The 21,000-nt window shown below is 42.7% G+C and overlaps 1 protein-coding gene across 10 annotated transcripts in view; it reads right to left on the bottom strand.

The window, feature by feature from the left end:
• The window catches only part of SLC4A7 (solute carrier family 4 member 7), a 167,386-nt gene that overhangs the window by 128,754 nt on the left and 17,632 nt on the right, over positions 1-21,000 (bottom strand). For 7 of the 10 annotated variants that reach the window (XR_012644019.1, XM_074984423.1, XM_074984416.1 and 4 more), the window contains exon 1: positions 1,139-1,375. The exons of 1 other annotated variant lie outside the window; for it this stretch is intronic. Coding sequence is in view for 8 of the 9 variants with exons in the window: in XM_074984423.1 (XP_074840524.1) it covers positions 1,139-1,189 (51 nt within the window). In the remaining variant the exon portion in view is untranslated. Of the gene's footprint in view, positions 1-1,138; positions 1,376-21,000 lie in introns of those variants that run through there. 2 more of the 10 variants (XM_074984417.1, XM_074984419.1) reach the window with 2 other exon arrangements.

Below are 21,000 nucleotides of genomic sequence, written 5' to 3'. Positions count from 1 at the left end.
CCATTAGAGAGGCAACTCCAGATTAAACATGTAGGAAACAACCTATGCCTTGTCATTTAAAACTAAGCAGATTACCTTCCAACATCAAATCAGATTTAACCAGTATCTAATTAAGCAAAAGTAAGTCCCCGATGATATATGCATGATGGTGAGATAATGTTGATACAAAGTTTTGTATTCAGAGCCAAAAGCAACAGCATAATGGAATTTAAAAAAAAAAAATAAAAAAAAATAAATTACTCTACTCTAGAGCCCCATAGCAAATAAGACCATTGGAACTAGATGTATTTTACAACATTCGAATGGGGATTTCAACAGACATTTAAACAGTATTGTAGTGTCAGTAGTGATGGATTATTGCAATTAAAATCAAAAAGTCAACTAAACCTGCTAAATGCTCCAGTGGGCTTTTAACTTAAATCTCAGGGAAATTTCACTCATCTTTTGTTTCCATTGGGTTCCAATTAAACTGCAATCCCTGTTGAATACTTCACTAAGGTAAGTGCCTGTGATAAAAGCTTCAGGCAAAAAACAAGAGCCCATAACATCAGAAGCTCAGTACTTCAATGAACTCCAAACTAAGGACATTTTAAAACATATTACTAAAGTCTTAAAGACAATATTTAAAACAAATCAAAAGAACAATTTCTTTACAAAGACACTGAACTTTCCAAGATACTATAATATAGGCAGAATATTGCTGGAAAACAGTTTGGTGGTGATACTTAAGATCCTGAAACCCTCCACAAACTGCTTGCCACAAAGTTGCATATAATTACTTATTATTATTCCATAGTCAAATAAACAAACTTCAGTGAAGAAAAACAAAATTGTAAACTGTTGATCAAAAAAAATCTTAGTCAAAATTTCTCTCAAGCCACAAGGACTTACTTTTACCAGATTAGGATCACAAACCATTCAATCAAAAAGCTTCCACTTACACAGAAATGTCTAAACAAATACATAACGCTACAAATTTTATTTCAATCCATGGTTCTTTCAAAAGGTAATTACTTGCACAATCAAGAACACAAGGATGTGATACTGTTCTAAAACAGCTTTGGTAAATATCCCCTGCTTTTCTTAAGTCTGTTATCAAAATACACATTAAAGAAATGTGTGTTTTAAAAAGTTATACCACATTTTTATGTACAGGTAGCAGCTTCTTCTCATGAGGAGCTCGTTCCATATCGATGTGGAGAAGCAGTCGATGTCCTTGTACAAGATACAGTAATGTAACGAGTCTCTTGAACTACAGATTGTATATACATGACTGATTTAGAACACTGGACTTCACACAGATGCACTCCAGCAAGTTGTTCTCTATCCTAGAGCCAATCACTATCATGCAAGACTACATAACTTCCCAAGCCAATAACTGCAACGACCACAGGGTCACAGAATAGCAGAATTGAGGAACATAGCATGCCTTTGATTCCAACGGATGGAATACCAAAAAAGGAACTATGAAATTTGAGACTTCAGGTTTTCTGAAAAAGGAGCTGCTAAAAACAACTCTGAAGTGGCAAGGTTATTATTTTTAATAAGATTCAAGATTTCTTTAACACTATAAAGAAAGCAGAGAATCGTAAAATTGAATGTCTTCCAAGTGTGTTTGTACTCCTCTTACAAGCCTTTTCAATGAATATTCATTCTGAAGACAGTTCCTGGCTCCACTACCAGACCCTCAGAAATCAAAACATTCCTGTTAGGAAACATACACCAAGGATTTCTAAAATGCATGTTCTTTATATTTCATTCCTTAGAAGAGATGGATTTAAAGGTTACTGACCTTGTTTAGTTGGGTTAAAAAAATACTCCATTAGCAGGAACTAATTTGTTCTTGTTTATGGACTACAAATTAACAACCAGAAAAAAAACTTAAGCAAGATAACTAACTAGAATCGTAACTAATTCAGTCATATTACTGAAACAAAAATACCAAAGTGAAAAAAATTGTTCTTAGATTACCCTAACCAACTTAATCATGTAAATCCAGAACTCTGCAACATATTTCCCTATTTTACACTACAGACCACAAGCTTCATCACCCTCTGATCACTAGGGCCATGATGTTATCACATACATTGAAAAAAGACTATGTTAAATCTTAGAAGGGACCATAAAAATACATTTGATTGGGAGGCGGGGGCAGTGAAACTTGACAGTTGTAGAGCCACTCATAACTGGCCCATCTGCCCGGCTGTCGCCATCAACAGAGAAGCAAATGGACCAAATCTGAGTAGCTTACATAACACAGGGTCACAGTGCAACTCATGTTTGGTCCATCCACCACTCCACAGATTAAATTTTCTGTGGCAATTAACTTTGAGACATCTGGAGTCTGACTCTTCAGAATACTTGGCACCTTAGTAATTTAAATATTCAGAGGAGTTAATTAATGCTCAGTGCCAGTCATACCCAAGATGCCAAGCAAACAGGCACCCAGAAAATTAGCAACACAATGGTCACCTGTGAAAGATTTGATTTGTGACTTGAGAAGAATCATATTTAACAAAAAAAAAACAAAAACAAAAAAAAAAAACCCACGCCACACACACCTGTAGCAGAAACAAGAATAGATTCTAGTTCTCCAAGGGAGAATTTCATTGCCTTTGCTATCTTCTCTTCCTTCATCATTCACTATATACCTTCCAACTTCTGCAACAAACCAATAAAGGGTCTTATAGGACTCTTTCATTACACAATTCGTTCATTCCCAGAGCAGTACATCCTGTGCATTGAATGAGGCACAGGTTCCATGGAGGAAAAAAAAAGTATGTATTCGGATTGATGATTACCTATTCTGTTCATTTCCTCTGAGGCACATGGCATTGGCCACTGACAGAAGACAGAAGACTAGGCTCGATGGACTGTGGCCATATGGGATCAGACCAATTCTTACATATTCATATACTTAATACTATCATGAATAAATACTCAAATAAGCTGAATTGAGATTGCCCACACAATCTTGATTCTGTCAACTTCTAACTTCTGAGCGCTGGACTTTGCAAACTTATCACAGGAATTTTCATTTTTAAAACTGTTTTAAACAATTTTGATACTGAAAAACAAATATTGACACCCCACACACACTGGCAGCAGTAGAGCTTGAATTGCTAGATAGATGACAGTCATTTACCACTTCAGCTAACAATGTAATTGGCAGAAATACAATGCTAAATCTGCATGGCATAAGTTATTTAAAGGACATAAAGGCAACACTGGGCAAAACTTTAAGTCCTTGCTCCCCCAAAAAGTTTCTCAATAAAACAGTTAATATTTTAAACAAGTAATGTATTTTTCCCTTATCTTCATTCATTTCTGACCTGCTTCCCCAAAAATAAAAAAAATCAGCTGAGGGAGAGAGACACAACATGGACAAATTTAGCCTGAAATGGTTTAATAAGCTACTAACAGGATCTTATAATAGGTGCGAGTGCCATCTACAGTTAAGCTTGCTAAGCTACACTGCCTATAATTATATACTGTAGTTACAGTACATATAACCAATGTATCCCAGAAAGTTTTTATCACCTGACTAAGCATAAGTTTTAAATAAATTCACATTTGCTCTCAGTTTTTGTAAACCCATGCAAACTCATGAGCTGAAGAAAATGGCCACAGAGGGAAGCTGGAGGGGAGCAGCCCCTGGAGCCTGACCCGTCCCCAAACGGCTTGCAAGCTGCATGAGGCAACTGGAAGGGGACAGATCTGGAGCCTGGCCCTCCCCAAACACCCTGCAGGCTGCTGGAGGTTGGAACCTGCCCCCGCCCCCTCCCAGGCAGTCTGATGCTTGTGAGGGAGGAGACGTCCACAGGAGGCTGTGGGCAGGCCCCAGAGACTCACACCCCCTGCAGCCTGAGGGGTAAATGGAAGCCGCTAGAGTCTGGAGGCAGGCCCCAGAGACTCACTCCCAGCCCTCTACCCACCCAGACTGGAGGCCAGTGGCACCCCCCACAGCCTAACACCCATTTCTACAGCCCACAAATCATGTATCTGTCGGAGGGGCAGCCCCCAGGCCTGGTCCACAACCCCCAACACCCAGTAGGCCACAGGGGGAACTGGGTGTGAGGGTGAAGCCCCCAGAGCCTGGCTGTGCATCCAGATGGTCTGGCCAGCTCCTGAAGCACTAAACAGGCTGAGGTATGGAGGGCGCTGCTGGAAGCTGGGTGTAGCCCCCACAGTACCACTCCCCCACAGACCAATGTAGGGCTGTGGTGGGACCGAAACAGCTGGAGGCCAGGATCAGCCCACCAAGCACTGCCTCACCCCCTGCAGGCCTCAAGATGGGATGGCCAATACCCCAAAACACAGACCCCCACCCCCCCGGAGAAGCTGCAGGCCTGGGGGCAGCTGGAGGCTGCCCTAGAGCACTCTCCCTCCCACTCACAGGATGCAAGCCAGGATGCCGGGGAGGAGGGGAAGCTGCAGACTGGGGCCAGCTCACAGAGCTCCAGCCCCCACCTGACAAGCACACAGTCCTGGATCCCTTCCTCCCAGGAGTCATTGGACGGGGAGTGCGGCCCCAGCCTCCACAGGGGGAGCTGCCACTGTAGCAGCATCACCATCACAGGTGGCTGCAGTAACACCCCACATACACATCCCACCCCACTTTCCTGAGACCCCTGCCCTGATTTCTTCAGCCCCACACCTTGCTGTGAGCTCCCACCCCATCCCTCTCCTCATTCCTGTACCCTCACTCAAGTGTTCATTTTCGAAAAATACTCTTATTCAAAAATAAAAAGATTTTTCAAAAAACATCTTTAGTTAAATAGTCAAGCAATGCCAGATACCTCTTCTAGTTTATATATAGTTGAATTGTCCATAAGAAAAGTAAATGCTGATCTCCACATGGTATGTTTTGCAAAACATATTTTTGCATATGAACTTCTACAGAACACCACACAAAACAGATCTGCCCACATGGTCTGCTTTAACCCACTTCCTTCCCAATAATGCATCCACACCGCACTGAGTTTTGTTTTTTTTTTTTACATAAGCACACAGCATTGCGTAAGATACCCTGCAGTGCATTATTCTGCTATTGTGTTCTATGAATTCTGGAGGTTGACGGTCAAACTGGGAAATTCTCATAATTCTTCTCCTAGCACTCACCTGACTGCTACCCTTCCAAGCTACACTCCCCCTCCCCACCCTCCACTCATACAGCCAAATGTCAAGAGTCGGCTGCCTCCCCTCTTTGGGTAAAGGAGGCAGTGGCAGCAGATGAATCAAGCAGCTTCTTCTTTAACAACTCTTCTTGGACCAGCTTCACTTGGAGTGCCATTTCTGGGCATGGAAACTAACACTGACTGTCAAGAAAGCAGAGTGATGTAAACTGAGATGGCCCATAGCATCAGCAAAATTTCAGGATTACAAAGGCCACTCTCCTCGATACCTGCTTAGCGGTCAGGCTGGAGTTGTGGCAGCAGACTATCAACATGAAAATTCCCTTTGGCATAGAGAAAAACCTAGGCCACTGCCACTGGAAGCTCAACAATGTCTACTGGTCAATGGCTAACCAGTCTGGTGTTGGTAAATCGCCTGTTAACGCTATTACCAACACACACCTCCCCATATTAAGATCATGCTGATGCACCTAAACATAAACCCTGGCAACACACAGGAGGTTACTGACAGATCTGCATGATAAGCCCACCCAAAATTGTACTTGGCCCACCCTTGGACCCTAGATGTCTATTGCTTCCTCATCCCACCTCACAAACAGCACATCTGAGACTTCAACAGGCAGGGCAGAAGTATTTCTCCATGCTCAGGGCCAACAACATGTGGCTGCGGGTGCTGCCACCACTGATTCCTCTTACAGCTCTGGAGGCTGCCACTGCTTAAAAAAAATTAAGTTCAGTTGCTGCTACTAAACCAACTCAACTCAGTTTTGTTTGTTTGTTTTTTGTTTAAGCAGCGGCAGCCTCCGGAGCCACTAGCTGTGGAAGGGAGACCCAGAAGAGAAAGCCGTGGTGGGGCAGGGAGTCACCTGTGCTGCACGTGGGGGGAAATCTAAGCCTGCAGGACAGCTGAGGAGAGGGGCAGCTGAGCCTGCCACTACCACTCAGCTGCACTGAGATGGGGGAAGCAGAGGGGGTTAGGGGATGGCAGCCATAGAAGATCATCAGCAGGTCTTGTCATGAAGCAGACTAACCCTGGGGATGGTGGGGGGGGGTGGGCGGCAAGGGTGAATTGGGGATGAGAGGGATGAAGCCTGAGGGTGCAGGTAACAACTTTCTAATTGGTACAAATCCTTGTGTGTGCACTGTTCATAAAAAACAGGGGTGACAAGAAGGAGGGTCTGACGTTATTTATTAAGGACTGTCTCGGATTCACGTGCATTGTGGCTCTTGAAGTATTGATTTTGTAACTAAATATGAAAAAAATGGCTCTTCTCACTATTTCAATTGCAGACCCCCTGTCCGTGGTTCCTCAAGGACTGGCTTTTCACCAATATTTGTGTGGGATAACATAGAAAGAGCCATGATTCCATTATCTTTAGAAATTAAGGCTTACCATTTTCTCCCAGGACTACTATGGTCATCAATGGCATTGTGATTCCCTCTGCCACCCTAAAAGACCCATCTTGCTCTGAACTCCCCTGACCCATGAAGCCTTTTATTGGATAATTAAAGAAAGAGAAAGGAGTGATTTAATTATATCCCTAATAGTTTCAGATTGGCACTGGAGTGCATATGAGAAAAGTAAAAAAAGGAGGTAAAGATGCCTAATGGGCAGGTTGCTGAGTAATATCTGCCTTACACAACAACTGTTTACTGAATTCTGAGCACCTGCAAAAGCAAACAAGAGCACTTCATTAATGGATGGAAAAGAGAAGTAAAAAGTTTATTAGAACAGTCACAGATGAGTTCAGAATTGCAAAATTCATTATAGCCACAGCAAAGGATGCTGTCTGAGTCCACACTGAGACTACAAACTAAAGTTGAAAACAAGTTTTAAGATAGGATGGAGGAATAGCTCAGTGGTTTGATCATTACCCTGTTAAACCCAGGGTTGTGAGTTCAATCCTTAAGGAAGCCATTTAGGGATTGGGGTGAACAGATGTCAGGGATGGTGTGTGGCCCTGCCAAGAGCGCAGGGTAGTGGACTAGACCTCCTGAGGTCCCTTCCAGTTCTAGGAGAGGTGTATCTCCAATTATTCTTGAACAAAATTTTTTTACTCTTTTAAGGGTCTCATTCAATGCTGTTTAGAATCATAGAACCCTAAGGCTGGAAAGGACCTTAGCAGGTCACCTAGTCCAGCCCCCAGCCTGAAGCAGAATCAGCCCTAACTAAATCATCCCAACCCGGACCTTGTCAAGCCAGGACTTAAAAACCTCTACGGATGGAGATTACACCACCTCTCTAGGTAACACATTCCAGTGCTTCACCACTCTCCTGGTGAAACAGTTTTTCCTCAATACCCAACCTGCACCTCTCCCTCTAACTTCTGACCATTGCTCCTTGTTCTCCCATCCATCATTACTGAGAACAGCCTCTCTCTGTCATCATTAGACCTCCCCTTCAGGAAGCTGAAGGCTACTATCAAATCCCCCCTCACTCTTCTCTTCTGCAATCTAAATAAGCCCAAGTCCCTCAGCCTCTCCACACAGGTCAGGAGCTCCAGCCCCCTTATTTTTGTTGCCCTGCGCGGGACCTGCTCCAGTACATCCAAATTTTTTCTATACATGGGGGCTGGAGTACACAATACTCTAGATGAGGCCTCAGAAGTGCCAAACACAGGGGAATAACTACTTCTCTAGATCTGCTGGAAATACTTCAGCTAATGCACCCCAATATGCCATTAGTCTTCTTGGCTACAAGGACACAGTGCTGACTCATATCCAGCCTCTAATCCACTATATTCCCCAAGTCCTTTTCTGCTGCACTGCTACCTAACAAGGACTCTGCACTTGTTCTTGTTGAACCTCATCAGATTTCTTTTGGCTCAATTCTCCAATTTATCTAGGTCACTCTGGACCCTATCCCTACCCTCCAACATATCTACATGTCCCCCTTGCTTTGTGTCAAATTTGCTGGGGGTCCAACCCATCCCCTCATCCACGTCATTAATAAAGATGCTGAACAATACTGGCCCTAGAAACGACCCTTACGGCATCCCACTTGAAACTGATAGCCAACGACACATTGAGCCATTGATCACAACCCACTGGACCCAAACATCTAGCCAGCTCACTATCCATCTTACAGTCTGTGTATCCAGTCCATATGTCCTTAACTTATGGGCAAGAATGTTGTGGGAAACTGTATCAAAAGCTTCTCTAAAGTCATGGTATATCACATCCATTGACTTTCCTGTGTCCACAGAGCCACTTACATCATCATAGAAGCCAATCAGGTTGTTTGGGCATGACTTGCCCTTGGTCAATCCATGCTGATTATTATTCTTAATCATTTTCCCCTCTTCCAAGTGCTTCAAAATGGATTCCTTGAGGATCCCCTCCATGATTCTTCCAGGGACTGAGGTAAGGCTGACCAGACTATAGTTCCCTGGGTAGGCCTCCTTTCTTCCCCCCCACCCCCCCCCCCCGCTTTTTTTTTTTTTTTTAAAAAAGATGGGCACTGCATTTGTTTCTAATAATCCGAGACCTCTCCCGATCTCCCTGAGTTTTCAAAGATAGTAGCCAAAGGCTCTGCAATGATATCTGCCAATTCCTTCAGTACCCTTGGATGCATTAAACCCAGAGCTGCAGATTTGTGTCCTTCTAGCTTTTCTAAATAACTCTCAACTTGTTGTTTCCCCGCCAAGGGCTGCCAACTTCCTTCCCTACTGCATTGCCTAGTTCCATAGTTTGGGACCTGACCTTGTTGGTGAAAATGGAGACAAAAAAAGCATTGGAGTACTTTAGCCTTTTTTGCATCACCTGTCTACCTTCCTCATCCAGTAATGGCCCCACACCCTCCCTTTTAAGCCTCTTCTTGTTAACCTGTCTGTTGAAACCCTTCTTGTTGCCCTTCACATTCCTTGCTATATGCAATTCCAATTGTGTTTTCACTCTCCTGACTACCCCCACAACATTCTCCAGCCATATATTTATACTCCTCCTCAGTCATCTGTCCAAGTTTCCACTTCTTACATGCCTCCTTTTTGGAGTTTAAGCTCATCAAGGATTTCCCTTGTAAGCCAAGCTGGTTGCCTACCATATCTGTTTTTCCTACTGCACATCGGGATGGTTTGTTTCCGTGCCTTCAGTAAGACTTCTTTAAAATACTGCCAGGTCTCCTAACTCCTTTCCCCTTCATATTTGCTCCCCAGGGCTTCATGCCTATCAGGTCTCTCAGGGAATCGAAGCATTCACTTCTGAAATCAAGGATCTGTATTTTACTGCTCACTTTTCTTCCTTTTGTCAGAATCCTGAACTCTACTGCCTCATGATCACTGCAGCCAAGGTTGCCACACACTTCTCTCTCTCCTACTAGTTCTCCCCTATTTAGGAGCAGCAGATCGGGTGGCGCACGGCCCCTGGTTGGTTCTCTCAACATGGGTATCAGGAAGTTATCCCCAACATTCTCCAAAAACTTCCTGGATTGTCTGTGTGCTGCTGTATTGGTCTCCCAACAAATATCTGAGTGATTAGAGTCTCCCATGAGAATCAGGGCCCGTGATTTGGAAGCTTCTCTTAGTTGTCAGAAGAAATTATCTACCTGATCTGGTTGTCTATAGCAGACACTAACCACATCATCATCATCGTTACTTCTGCCTCTAAGCTTAACCCAAAGACACTCAACTAGCTTTTCTCCCTCCATATAATGGAGCTCTGAGCAATCTTACTGCTCTCGCCTATATATCACAACTCCTCCTTCTTTTCTCCCCCACTTGTCCTTCCTGAACAGTTTATACCCTTCCACGACACTGTTCCAGTTATGCAAGTCATCCCATCAAGTCTCCATTATTCCAAACACCTCATACTTTGACTGTGCCAAGGCCTCCAATTGCTCCTGTTTGTTTCCCAGACTTCTTGCATTCATGTACAAATACCTTAGATAATTAGCTGACTGGCCTACTTTCTCCTTTCAAACCCGGGGTCCTCCTTTGTTGTACCTTCTTCCTTCCCCACTTTCCTCACAGCTCGTTTCACCATCCACCAACGAATATAGTTTGAAGTCCTCCTCACTAGATTTGCAAGCCTGCCTGCAAAGATGCTCTTTCCTCTCTTCGCTGGGTGAATCCCATCACTTCCTAGCATTCCTTGTTCCCAAAACAGAATCCCATGGTCGAAGAAACCAAACCCCTCTCTCCAACACCACCTATACAACCACACATTTACTTCCACATATGATTTTGTGGTTTCTGCAACAATTTTGTAACAACACATTTAATTATGTTTCTCACACAGGTAATTTTATGAAAAGGTATTGAATCTCTGTCAGTATCAGCACTTGTGAAGAAAAAAAATATTGCAGATTTTTATTGAATACAAATCACAACAAAAGCAGCGTAATCTTTAGAAGTCCTAACAGTACATGCTTGGTTATGCTGCTATGGTCACAAATGTGTACATAGGGGTTTCTGACTGTTGTTCTTTCTTCAGGCACAGAAAGGTGACAGAAGAAGCCATCATTTTCCATTACAGGTGAGCAAGTGGGAGTACTGTTATCTTCTATTTTCATTGTCTTGTGCTGTGAGGGAGGAAAGTGATGGCAACTAGAAAGTGGGGATATATAGTGCTGCTCTCAGCATCCACTGTCTTCCTGGGATGTAAACACATGGCCGAGGCTGGAAATGAACATTACATCAAAACACTCTTCAGGAGGACTGTCTGTTTCTGCATCAGCTCCTGCAGCCATTTCTACATGTCCCTATCTTTCTCCACGCTCTCCCTTGTCAATTCTCGTTCTTCCACAGTCTCTCCATGAAGAGACTCTCCCCTCTGTAGGTCTGTCTTTTTCAATTCTTGGATGCAGAACCAAGAGTCTCTTAATTCACACACACATCTGTCAGGTGTTCAAGGGATGATACTCCTTTCTGTGGGGGCTCGGGCACAAGGTTCAGGAACTGGGAGAAATGACAAACAGAAGTAGTTATTGTGTTAATCATACTCTTCCTGACAACTACAGTAAAGCATCTCTCCTTCCTCAGTTCTGCTTATCAAATCACACAGCTATCATGCCTATAGACTTCCCAAGCAACACAACTATATGTTTCAGAAAGTAAAAGTAATCCAAAATTTCAAGCGCAGTTATTCAAAAATGGTTCCAAGGTTGTCATGCCGAGGGCGGTTGTGGGGATAAGCTCCCATAGCCTATAAAATCCCCTCAATGGCGCACGTCTCAAAAAGCCTCTGACAACCATGTCCATCTCCTGGCCTTCTCGTGTGGCTTAGTTTTTAAGCCTGGCGGAACCATTTCTACTGACAGACAGGAGAAGGGGCAAAAGGCAGCACAGCGGCGCCTTAAAACCGGTTGCTTCGGGCAGGTGAGGCTCGTTAGCCTTGGTCGGTCGCTCACCTAGGAGAAGGTAAACTCTGATTTCAAACCCCCGCTGCCTTGCGGTCACACCCATTCTAGGGAAGGGCTTCGGGAGTTAACCCCGAGGAAAAATCCGGAGTTGGAGACCCAAAGGCAGCCTGATGTTATTTTTGACATCTTCCTGGCAACTCCTGCGATGCTGCTGATGCCAAACCGTACCGGCTCGCCGTTCCTTTGGATTCATCAGCAACATGGAGAGAGTGGATCTGCTACATGGGCAACAGCTCATCCTCCATACAAAATCTGCCCAGGCATGTGCCCTGGAGAGGACACGCCAGCATCGCCTCACAGCATCAGCATAACATGGGAAGCAACAGTATACCGGTTATAAGTCATAGCTCGTTGGCGAAGAGTTTGATGCCAGGGGTTGCTTCCGATGGTGGGAGGGGTCATCGTAGCCTCATTGGACAGCTACCGCCTGCCTCAAACTGGGCAGCCCCCAGCCAATAAGGTGCTGTCTTGCCACAGTCCATTTGCTTCACTGGGTGCATGGAGCTAAGGGATCAATCCCAACAGGTGGTCTGAAATCCGTGCATGAAACAAAAAGAAAAATACAAAAGCGCCCAGTTCTCAGACTCGGCACCTAGAATGTTAGAACCATGATAACTGGACTTTCAGACAACCATGAAGACATAGATGATATCTGCAAGACAGTGGTTATTAACAACGAACTGAGAAGGTTAAAAATGGACATTGTCGCTCTTCAAGAGACAAGATTCTCATCTTCCGGCAGTCTAAAAGGAGAAAGATTTCACTTTTTTCTGGATGGGAAAACCCCCTAGTGAGACCACAGAGCACAGCGTGGGTTTCGCAATCAAGAATAGTCTGATTGGCTCCATCGCACCACCCACAGGGCGCTTGGAAAGGCTTATACAACTCCAGGTGCAAACATCTGCAGGCCTGACCAATATCATCAGTGCCTATACTCCAACACTGGCCTCTTCCCAAGAAACTAAGGACAAGTTTATGATGAGCTCAGCATTGCAATCGAAGAAATTCCAACTCGGGAGCCACTGATCATTCTTGGGGATTTAAACGCAAGAGTTGGTGCTGACCACTGGCCGCTTGTGGTAAAGTCCAAAGGACAGCCAGGCGCTGTGCTAATGACTACTGGCTTCAGCTCTGCTCCAGAATCCACACCTGTGCAGACAATGGCAACATAAAGGGCATGTATGATGGAATCAGGGAAGCCATTGCACCAATTCAAAATAAGACTGCTCCCCTGAAGGCACTCAATGGAGAGATCCTTAAGGACCACTCCAAACAGATGGAAAGGTGGGTGGAGCATTACTCAGAGTTGTATGCTTCAGAGAACAGTCACAAAAGCAGCAATGAATGTCACTAGGTGCCTTCCAACTTTGTCAGAGCTCGACAATGTACCAACAGCGCTGGAGGTCAGCTAGGCACTTGACGCACTGGCAGTTGGGAAAGCCCCAGGTAAAGATGACATTCCATCAGAAATTCTCAAGTGTGCTAAGAGCAGCCTGATTCCAGAACTGCATGGGCTGCTGTGTCAGTGTTGGAAGGAGCGGAAAGTACCACAAGACATGAGAGATGCCAACATAGTCACTCTTTACAAGAACAAGCGTAACAGGATTGACTGTAACAACTATCATGGTATACCCCTCCTTATTATCGTTGGAAAGCTCTTTGCCCGGGTAGTGTTAAAAAGAGGCTCCAAGTCCTTGCAGAACAAGTCTATCCTGAGTCACAGTGTGGGTTTAGAGCTAAAAGATCTACCATCGATATGATATTTTCCCTTAGGCAGCTGCAGAAAAAGTGCAGGAAACAGCAAAGGCGACTATGCATTGCATTCATCGACCTAACCAAGGCTTTTGACCTTGTTAGCAGAAATGGTCTTTTTCAAATTCTGGAAAAGATTGGCCGTCCCCACCACCCTGCTCAATATTATCAAGTGTTTCCATGAAGACAATGACTCCCTTCATGTCCATGATGGAGCCACCTCCAAACCTTTCAGTATCCACAGTGGAGTGAAGCAGGGTTGCATTCTGGCCCCTACACTTTTTGGAATATTTTCTTCCGTCCTGCTCAAATATGCCTTTGGTTCAGCCACAACAGGCATTTACCTTCACACGAGATCTGATGGCAAGCTCTTCCAGCTGTCTAGGCTAAAAGCAAGGACCAAAGTGCAAACAAGGTGCTTGCGAGACTTCCTCTTTGCGGATGATGCAGCTATTACAACTCATACGCAGGAGGAGCTACAGCACCTCATGAATCGCGTTGCGGATGCCTGCAAAGAGTTCAGGTTTATTATCAATATCAAGAAAACGCAAGTGATGAGTCAGGACACTAACCATCCGCTTGCCATAAGCGGTACGATCACCAGCTGGAAGTTGTCCACGAGTTCGTTTACCTGGGCTCCACAATATCCAACAACCTCTCCCTTAAAAGAGGGATTAAAAAACGTATCGGAATGGCTGCCACCACACTATCCAGGCTAACAAAAAGAGTATGGTCCAACAGGAAACTCAGAGCACACCAAAGCACAAGTCTACAGAGCCTGCATACTGAGTACCCTCCTGTATGGCTGTGAAACTTGGACGCTGAGCTCCAAGTATGAAAAGAGGCTCAAGTCATTTCATATGTGTTCCCTGAGATGCATCCTGGGAATCTCCTGGCAGGACAAGGTGACCAACAACACGGTGCTCGAACGAGCAGGGACTGCCACCATGCACAGTTAGATCAAGTAGAGATGCCTGCGATGGCCAGGTCATATCTCCCGCATGCAGGACGGTTGCAATGCGTAAGGATTTGCTCTATAGTGAACTGGCGACAGGGACTCAGCCGGTTGGAAGACCTCATCTCCACTACAAAGATGTGTGCAAGCGTGACTTGAAGGCTGCTAACATCAGCACTGCCACCTGGGAGACACTCACCACCGATCGATGCCTGTGGAAGCAACGGGTGAAAAAGGACTGTCCCACTAAGAAGACAACCTCAGGCAACAAGCAGAAGAGAAAAGAACCCTGAGGAAGTCCCGCCCCCAGTCCATCAACCAGGGCTCAGTGTTCTCCTGTACCCTGTGCAGAAAAGACTGTCACTCAAGAATCGGACTTTACAGCCATGCTAGACGCTGCTGTCAATCCAACCCTGGGTGCAACAACACACCATAGTCCTCCAGGACTGAGAGATGCCTACCTATTCATCTACCTCATCTGAGTAAAAGATAGACAAGAATCTGGATATGCATGCCTACCACCTGTAAGGAGTTATAGTTACAACTCACATCCCTCCAATTGCTTGTTTCACTTTTGTAAGTAAAGACTAATCTTCAATGGCTAATTCCAAACTCTTCAGTGATACTATGGCAATATACCTGCTGACATTTTCTTGTGATTTTGCTTGTTGTTCGATGCCTTAAATAGGGTACAACTAGATTACTTTAAAGGGATCACAATCAATGATTATATAAATATCAGTATTCTGATAGTGCTTTTTATCTTGCCTGTGAATAACTGACATAAATCATTCCTCCCTTCCATAAGGCGTCTATCAAATTGCTTGCTACTACTAAGTTCAAGTTACGTAATCAGATGATGAAGCTAACAAACAACAGCTTTCCGTTCTTTTATGAAGAGTTTCATAATAAACCACACTGAAAACTGGCAGTAACTTTGGCTTATTCTGAAAGTTGTGCTATTTTACACCCTGTTAACTCTGCAGTCTTCCCTATTTCTTCTGGCTTAAATTGTTGTTTTCAATTGTTTCCACCACAAGAGCAGCCTTTGTTAAGGTTTCTGTGATTGAACTTTCATGGAAATGGCTCAACTTCAAATTAACATTTTAAAGCTGCCAAAGTAAAGCACAGAACATATCCTGCTCATGGATTCTCATTACAGATATGAACAAAATATTTAAGTTTAAAAGATGGAATTCTGAAGTACTTTTAAAAATTCTTAAGTATTACACTAATTTATTTGGTCAGGAGCAAAGTAATTTGAGGGAAATATGCAGAGGACAGAATGTGTACATGTTCTACAGTTGCTAGCTTTTCTCCAAGAAAGGCTTTCTTCTCTGAAGCTAATGGGTCTAAAAGGAGAGCCATTTTCCTCAATAAGAGGAATTGGATGGGTCAGGGATAGCTGGACAAGGAACCTTTCATCACTAGAATATCATCTCAACTATGGTCTTCATTAACAGTGACCAAGAATCATTACGATCAAATCTGTTTGGTGGCCTGTGATAAACTGCTGATCATGGTCTAATTATTAAAAACAACCACACTATCATCATACTCATCAGCAAAGAGACAGGTGACTGATTTGACTGCAAGAGGACATTCTTCCATTAAAAGAATAACACTTTAATGCAGTAGTATGGAAAAGGTTATATTTATATCACTGATAGGGCTTTGGTGTTCAGAGTTGCAAATCCAAACACCTTTTACAATCACCTTATATCAGTGGTGTACAGTTTACATATACAGTAAACGTTTTCATATCCTGCAACCCCAGGACCTGGAGATTGCCAGATATTAAAAAATGCTGCTTAACAGAGAGGCAGCTGTGAGATTCCCTGGTGGGGGTGGGGGAGCAGGGGACCCCACCAGCCCCACAGCTGGGAGCTGGCTGGGGCATGAAGCCCTGCTGGCAGCTCCAGCCCTGGGGAGCTGGCCAGGGTGCCGCACTCGGGGGAACTTCAGCAGCCCTGGGACTGGGAGAAGAACTCTGCAGGAGTGCAGGGCTGTGCTGGCTGGTGGCCTGAGATGTAGGGATCTGCCAGTGGCCCCAGGCTCTGCTGCAGCATGGGGCAATGCCAGCACACAGGGCTCTGCCAGTCACCCAGGGCACGGGGAATCTGCTGCCAGACAAGATGTGGAGGAACCCAGAAGCCCCAGGGAGAACTCTGCCAGGAACAGAGCTTCGCCAGGGCCATGGGAACTCCAGCAGTCCAGGGGCTGAGAGCTGGCAGCTCCAGTCCCAAGAACCAGGGAGGGAGGAGGAGCAGAGCTGGTAAGGATTGGTGCCTGTTAATTGGGAGTTCTGGTTTAACTAATACCAGATAAGGAGTTCATTGTAGTAGACATACTCTGCATGCCCTGTGTGTATCAGCAACAATTCTTGAAGATTAATATAAATGAAAGGTATGGAAATACAGAAAACTTTTATAAGTCACAAATCACAGCCACAAATTATCACAAATAACATTACTACATGACAAACTGTGTACATGTTAAAATATAGGCAGATTTTCATTCCTCCATCTCTGTCATTCTGACCAGTTCCCCTAAATTCTGCACTCCCAATTCACAGTCATTAACATGTAAACAATATGGGACACTACATCAGGCTAAAGAGTTACCCATTCACCTATTAGGAACACTTGGGTGGCTAAAATAATTTAATTTTTTTAAACAAGACATTTTTAGTTATTCAAATACAGAAACGTGTCAGTATTTGTTTTGAAACATGTGCACTGATTTGTTTTACTTAATTTATAAAGTGAACTAATAGCCCAGCATTTTAGCTAAACCGGATATTCATCCTTTGGAGAAAAAAAAAAAAATCATGAAAAAGCTCCCAACTCTTTTAATAGGTATAGCCATACAGACTTCAAGGTGCAACTATAAAAATGTTACAACTTCTTAGTTCAAATGGCCCATTACTTCCAACTTATGGTAAAGAATCAAAATCGATCAATCAATCTTCACATTAAAATTCACAATAATATTCTTAATGTTATTTGTGTTCTTCCAGGTTGAGACAAAAGGTGTTGCTAGCAAGATGGCAGGAGTCCACCTGCCCAAAAAACACCAAATAAATTATCAAAACAAAAAGCAGTCAAGTAGCACTTTAAAGACTAGCAAAATAATTTATTAGGTGAGCTTTCGTGGGACAGACCCACTTCTTCAGACCATCTCTTCTGGTCTGGCTATGGTCTGAAGAAGTGGGTCTGTCCCACGAAAGCTCACCTAATAAATAATTTTGCTAGTCTTTAAAGTGCTACTTGACTGCTTTTTGTTTTGATAGTCTATGGACTAGCACAGCTCCCTCTCTGTTACTATTCAAATAAATTATAAATGTATACTTGCTACTCACAAAGAACATACAAGGTGTAACTTTTTGTTGTTGATGTTGATAATGAAAAGTAACCAAAACAATTACTGAATCATGATTATTACCCATACAAAAACACACACTTGAGAAAACAAATATTTCTAGCTTACTAGACACCTGTGCACTGACCGGGTTAGAATTAATGCCAATAGTTCTTGAACTTGCATTCAACTTCTCCCAGACACACTCCAACATTTTGCCTTTCATCTTCCAAGGGCTTTACAAATATTAACTGGGTGTGGCTTAATTCAAAGTTTTAAATAATTGACAGATAATTTCCATGTTTATTTTTAACTATTTAAATATTCATAACTGGGAAAAAAATCAAGAGTCAGAATTGTCCATAGATTCTGAGATTCAAAAGTTACACATTGGATAAGTTTCTTACACAACAGGGTCATTACTCATTATGCTGATGACAAAGCAGAAAATTGTGACTTGCCCACGGCCATAGGAAAAAAAATCTTTGGAAAAGCCAAGATTAGAACTCAGGATTTCTAGATTTGTAAAGCAGTTGAAGAATTGTAGATTATATTCCCTCTTTAGTTTCCTGAGCACAGAATTTAAACATAGGAACCCTCAATTTCTAGTTCTCACTCCGACACTGATTTCCTCTGTGGCTTTGAGCACATCATAGCTTCTACTTCTTCCTCTGAAAAACAGGATATAAAAGACTGAATATTTATATATCCCCTTGTTTAAAAAAAAATATGAAGCGGCTTGTCTGAAACTCATAAGCAATAATTATGCCCTGCAGCTGGTCAGTTTTTAACTTCATCTAACAGTTACAAGATGTGGACAGCAATAAGCCATGCTTTATGACCTCACAACTAGCCTTCAGGCATTCTTTTCTTACACAAGTGATATATTACAACCACTGAAATTTGTTTTGAGTTTGTAAACGGATCCAACACTTTGTCAGTCATTTGCTTCTAAATATATCCCCATTCAAAAAACAATTAAGAAATCCTCCGTGCACAGCTGCAAGTAACTTTAAATGCATTTACTAACACACACCAAACCACTATGCTGAAAGGAGTAGGGGAAGGTTTGGAAGGGGTTGTTTGGTGGGAGCGGGGGATACTCAGATCATTTCAGTAAGTCAATGAAAATAATTCAGATTGCCTTTTAGGGAGAAGCACTTAAGCCTACAGAACTTGCTTTGAAGTAAAAAAGTACATGTGTAGTAATACAATCTTTATAGGTATAAATAATAATAGGTTAGCACAGGAAAACACTAAAACGAACTTCAAATGAAAAATATGTCAGCTTTAATGCTCTAAGACATAAAAGGGTTCCTTTATAAACTACAGTTTTTGAAAAAGTTACAGGTCTTTGCATTCCACATACTATGGCACTCCTGTGAAGTGACTTCTAATCACTACTGTAGTGTTTAATAAAAGAAAGCCACTTTTCACAAACAGGTAAACAGAGTAAGTGACTTGCCCAAGGCCACACACGAAGCTGCAAAAAAATGTCAACCACAGATCCTAGATTTCCAAAGTCCCATCTTACAATTCATAGGCTGGTGAAAAATTTAAATTAGGAAAAAGGCTTAAGGATCAGAAGAAAAGTGAAGGCTAGACTCCCATCTTAGATTTGTGTTATGGAAAACAAGATATCTTGAGAGTTTTCTTACAATGGTAGTATCTAATTATTTAATTGAAAATTAAACTTGCCTACTTAACAGTGGGGCAAAAGAAGCTTTCCTAGATGAGAGGTAAAGATCAACATCATCAATTTTGAACATGCATTTATTATTTCACTTCCATCCTTTCTGGTTGCAAAAATAAACTTTTGAATGTGAAATGAATGTAAAATGATGTATAGCAATGTTTCTCTATGGGTTTCATCTTAGATGTTTTCTAATCTGCAACAGTGAGAAATCTAAGTTTTCACAATTTCATGGCTACTCTTCAGAACAACAAGTCGTCTTGGGGCACCTTACAGGCAAGCAGATTATTTTGGAGCATAAGCTTTCATGGGCAAAGACCCGCTTCATCAGATGCATGACTTGGGGCATGGTTTCAGAGAGGTATTTAAAAAGAGTGGGGTCCCAGTAAGAGGGAGGGCCAGAGCTGACAAGGTCTATTCAGCAAGGTGCAAATGGCCCAGTATCAACAGTACTTATCAAAAGAGGAAAAAACAAGTCAGATCAGACAGGGGGATGTTAGTCTAAAAGGTGCCACAGAACTTCTTGTTGTTCTTGAAGCTACAGACTAACACGGCTACCTCTCTGATACTTCGGAACTTTGTGAGCAGCCATGAAACAAAGAATAGTGTCAACGTCATTCTGCTGCAGCTTCTGAAGAGTATAAACAACAATAACACAGGAACCAATTTACTAGAGAGAAGGATCAGGAGGGAAAAGAACAAACTAAAAACCATATCAACAGCAAACTGGGAGATGGTATAAATTTCCTTTTCAGGATACACTCTCTGGTGGAGACTGAAGAAGGGATACACATGCATTTAAAAATATAATATTCCCTCCAGCACCTAGAAGGAAGAATCTATTCTAGATAAACTAACAGATGATGGAACTGCTAAACACAGTCCAAGATAGAATGCTTATGCAGAAGTCTCAGTGCACTGCTGCCTCCCAGGAAGTGTGCCATGGGTAGGGGACTGGACTTTTCACAAGAACATCTCCCCCTAGGGAATGGCACCCTTCACAATTCATGCTATGACATCTAGCTAGTAGATATCTGGTGGACTATTTCAATCCCTAAAGAAAGATATTCTATATATCTATGACTGCCTGCCTCTTTCCAAAACAAAGGAACATGAACTATGCTACATTTGGTGTATCTAGAGCTACTCCTGATTTTGATTCATCAACAACTTACAGATATATGACCAAAAGACTTATGTGGACAGTATCAGTCTTTATGGTATCTGCTATTGTCTGTTTGCAGGTATTTGCATGTCCAAATATAAGATCTTACATACATGACATCTATGGAAAAAAGAAAATAAACTTTTGTAAAGCAAGGTATTTACATACCTACAGATTTTTAAATTCATATTATGAAAAAATCTAGATGCAACAAAGAGTTCATGGACTTGGTTTTAGACTCTGACAAAATGTCAATATCTTGTCTCTAGTCGCACATGACAAAAAAGTAAGATCAGATTTGTGATTGAGCACTTCATAAAAAATAGTCATTTTAAAGTATTTAGTGCAATTCCTCATTTCTCTACAAACAGGGATTTGAATAGAAAGAAAGCCAGACACCAGGAATAACTTGTTTGTAGCGCTGGACAAGAAAGTTTTAAGGTGCTCATTTAAAAAAAAAAGGGACAATAATAGCACTACTCAGTAAAGTACCTTGAATTTATAAGGATGAAATTAATCTTCAATTTTGTATGCCTGTCCATCTAAACAGGAGGGTAGCTTTGTACCAACAATTCTGAGTTT

This window comes from Carettochelys insculpta, chromosome 2 (genome assembly GCF_033958435.1).
Source record: "Carettochelys insculpta isolate YL-2023 chromosome 2, ASM3395843v1, whole genome shotgun sequence".
NCBI lineage: Eukaryota > Metazoa > Chordata > Testudines > Carettochelyidae > Carettochelys > Carettochelys insculpta.
Note: the sequence above shows the minus strand (reverse complement) of the source record. Positions and strands in the feature narration are given on the sequence as shown.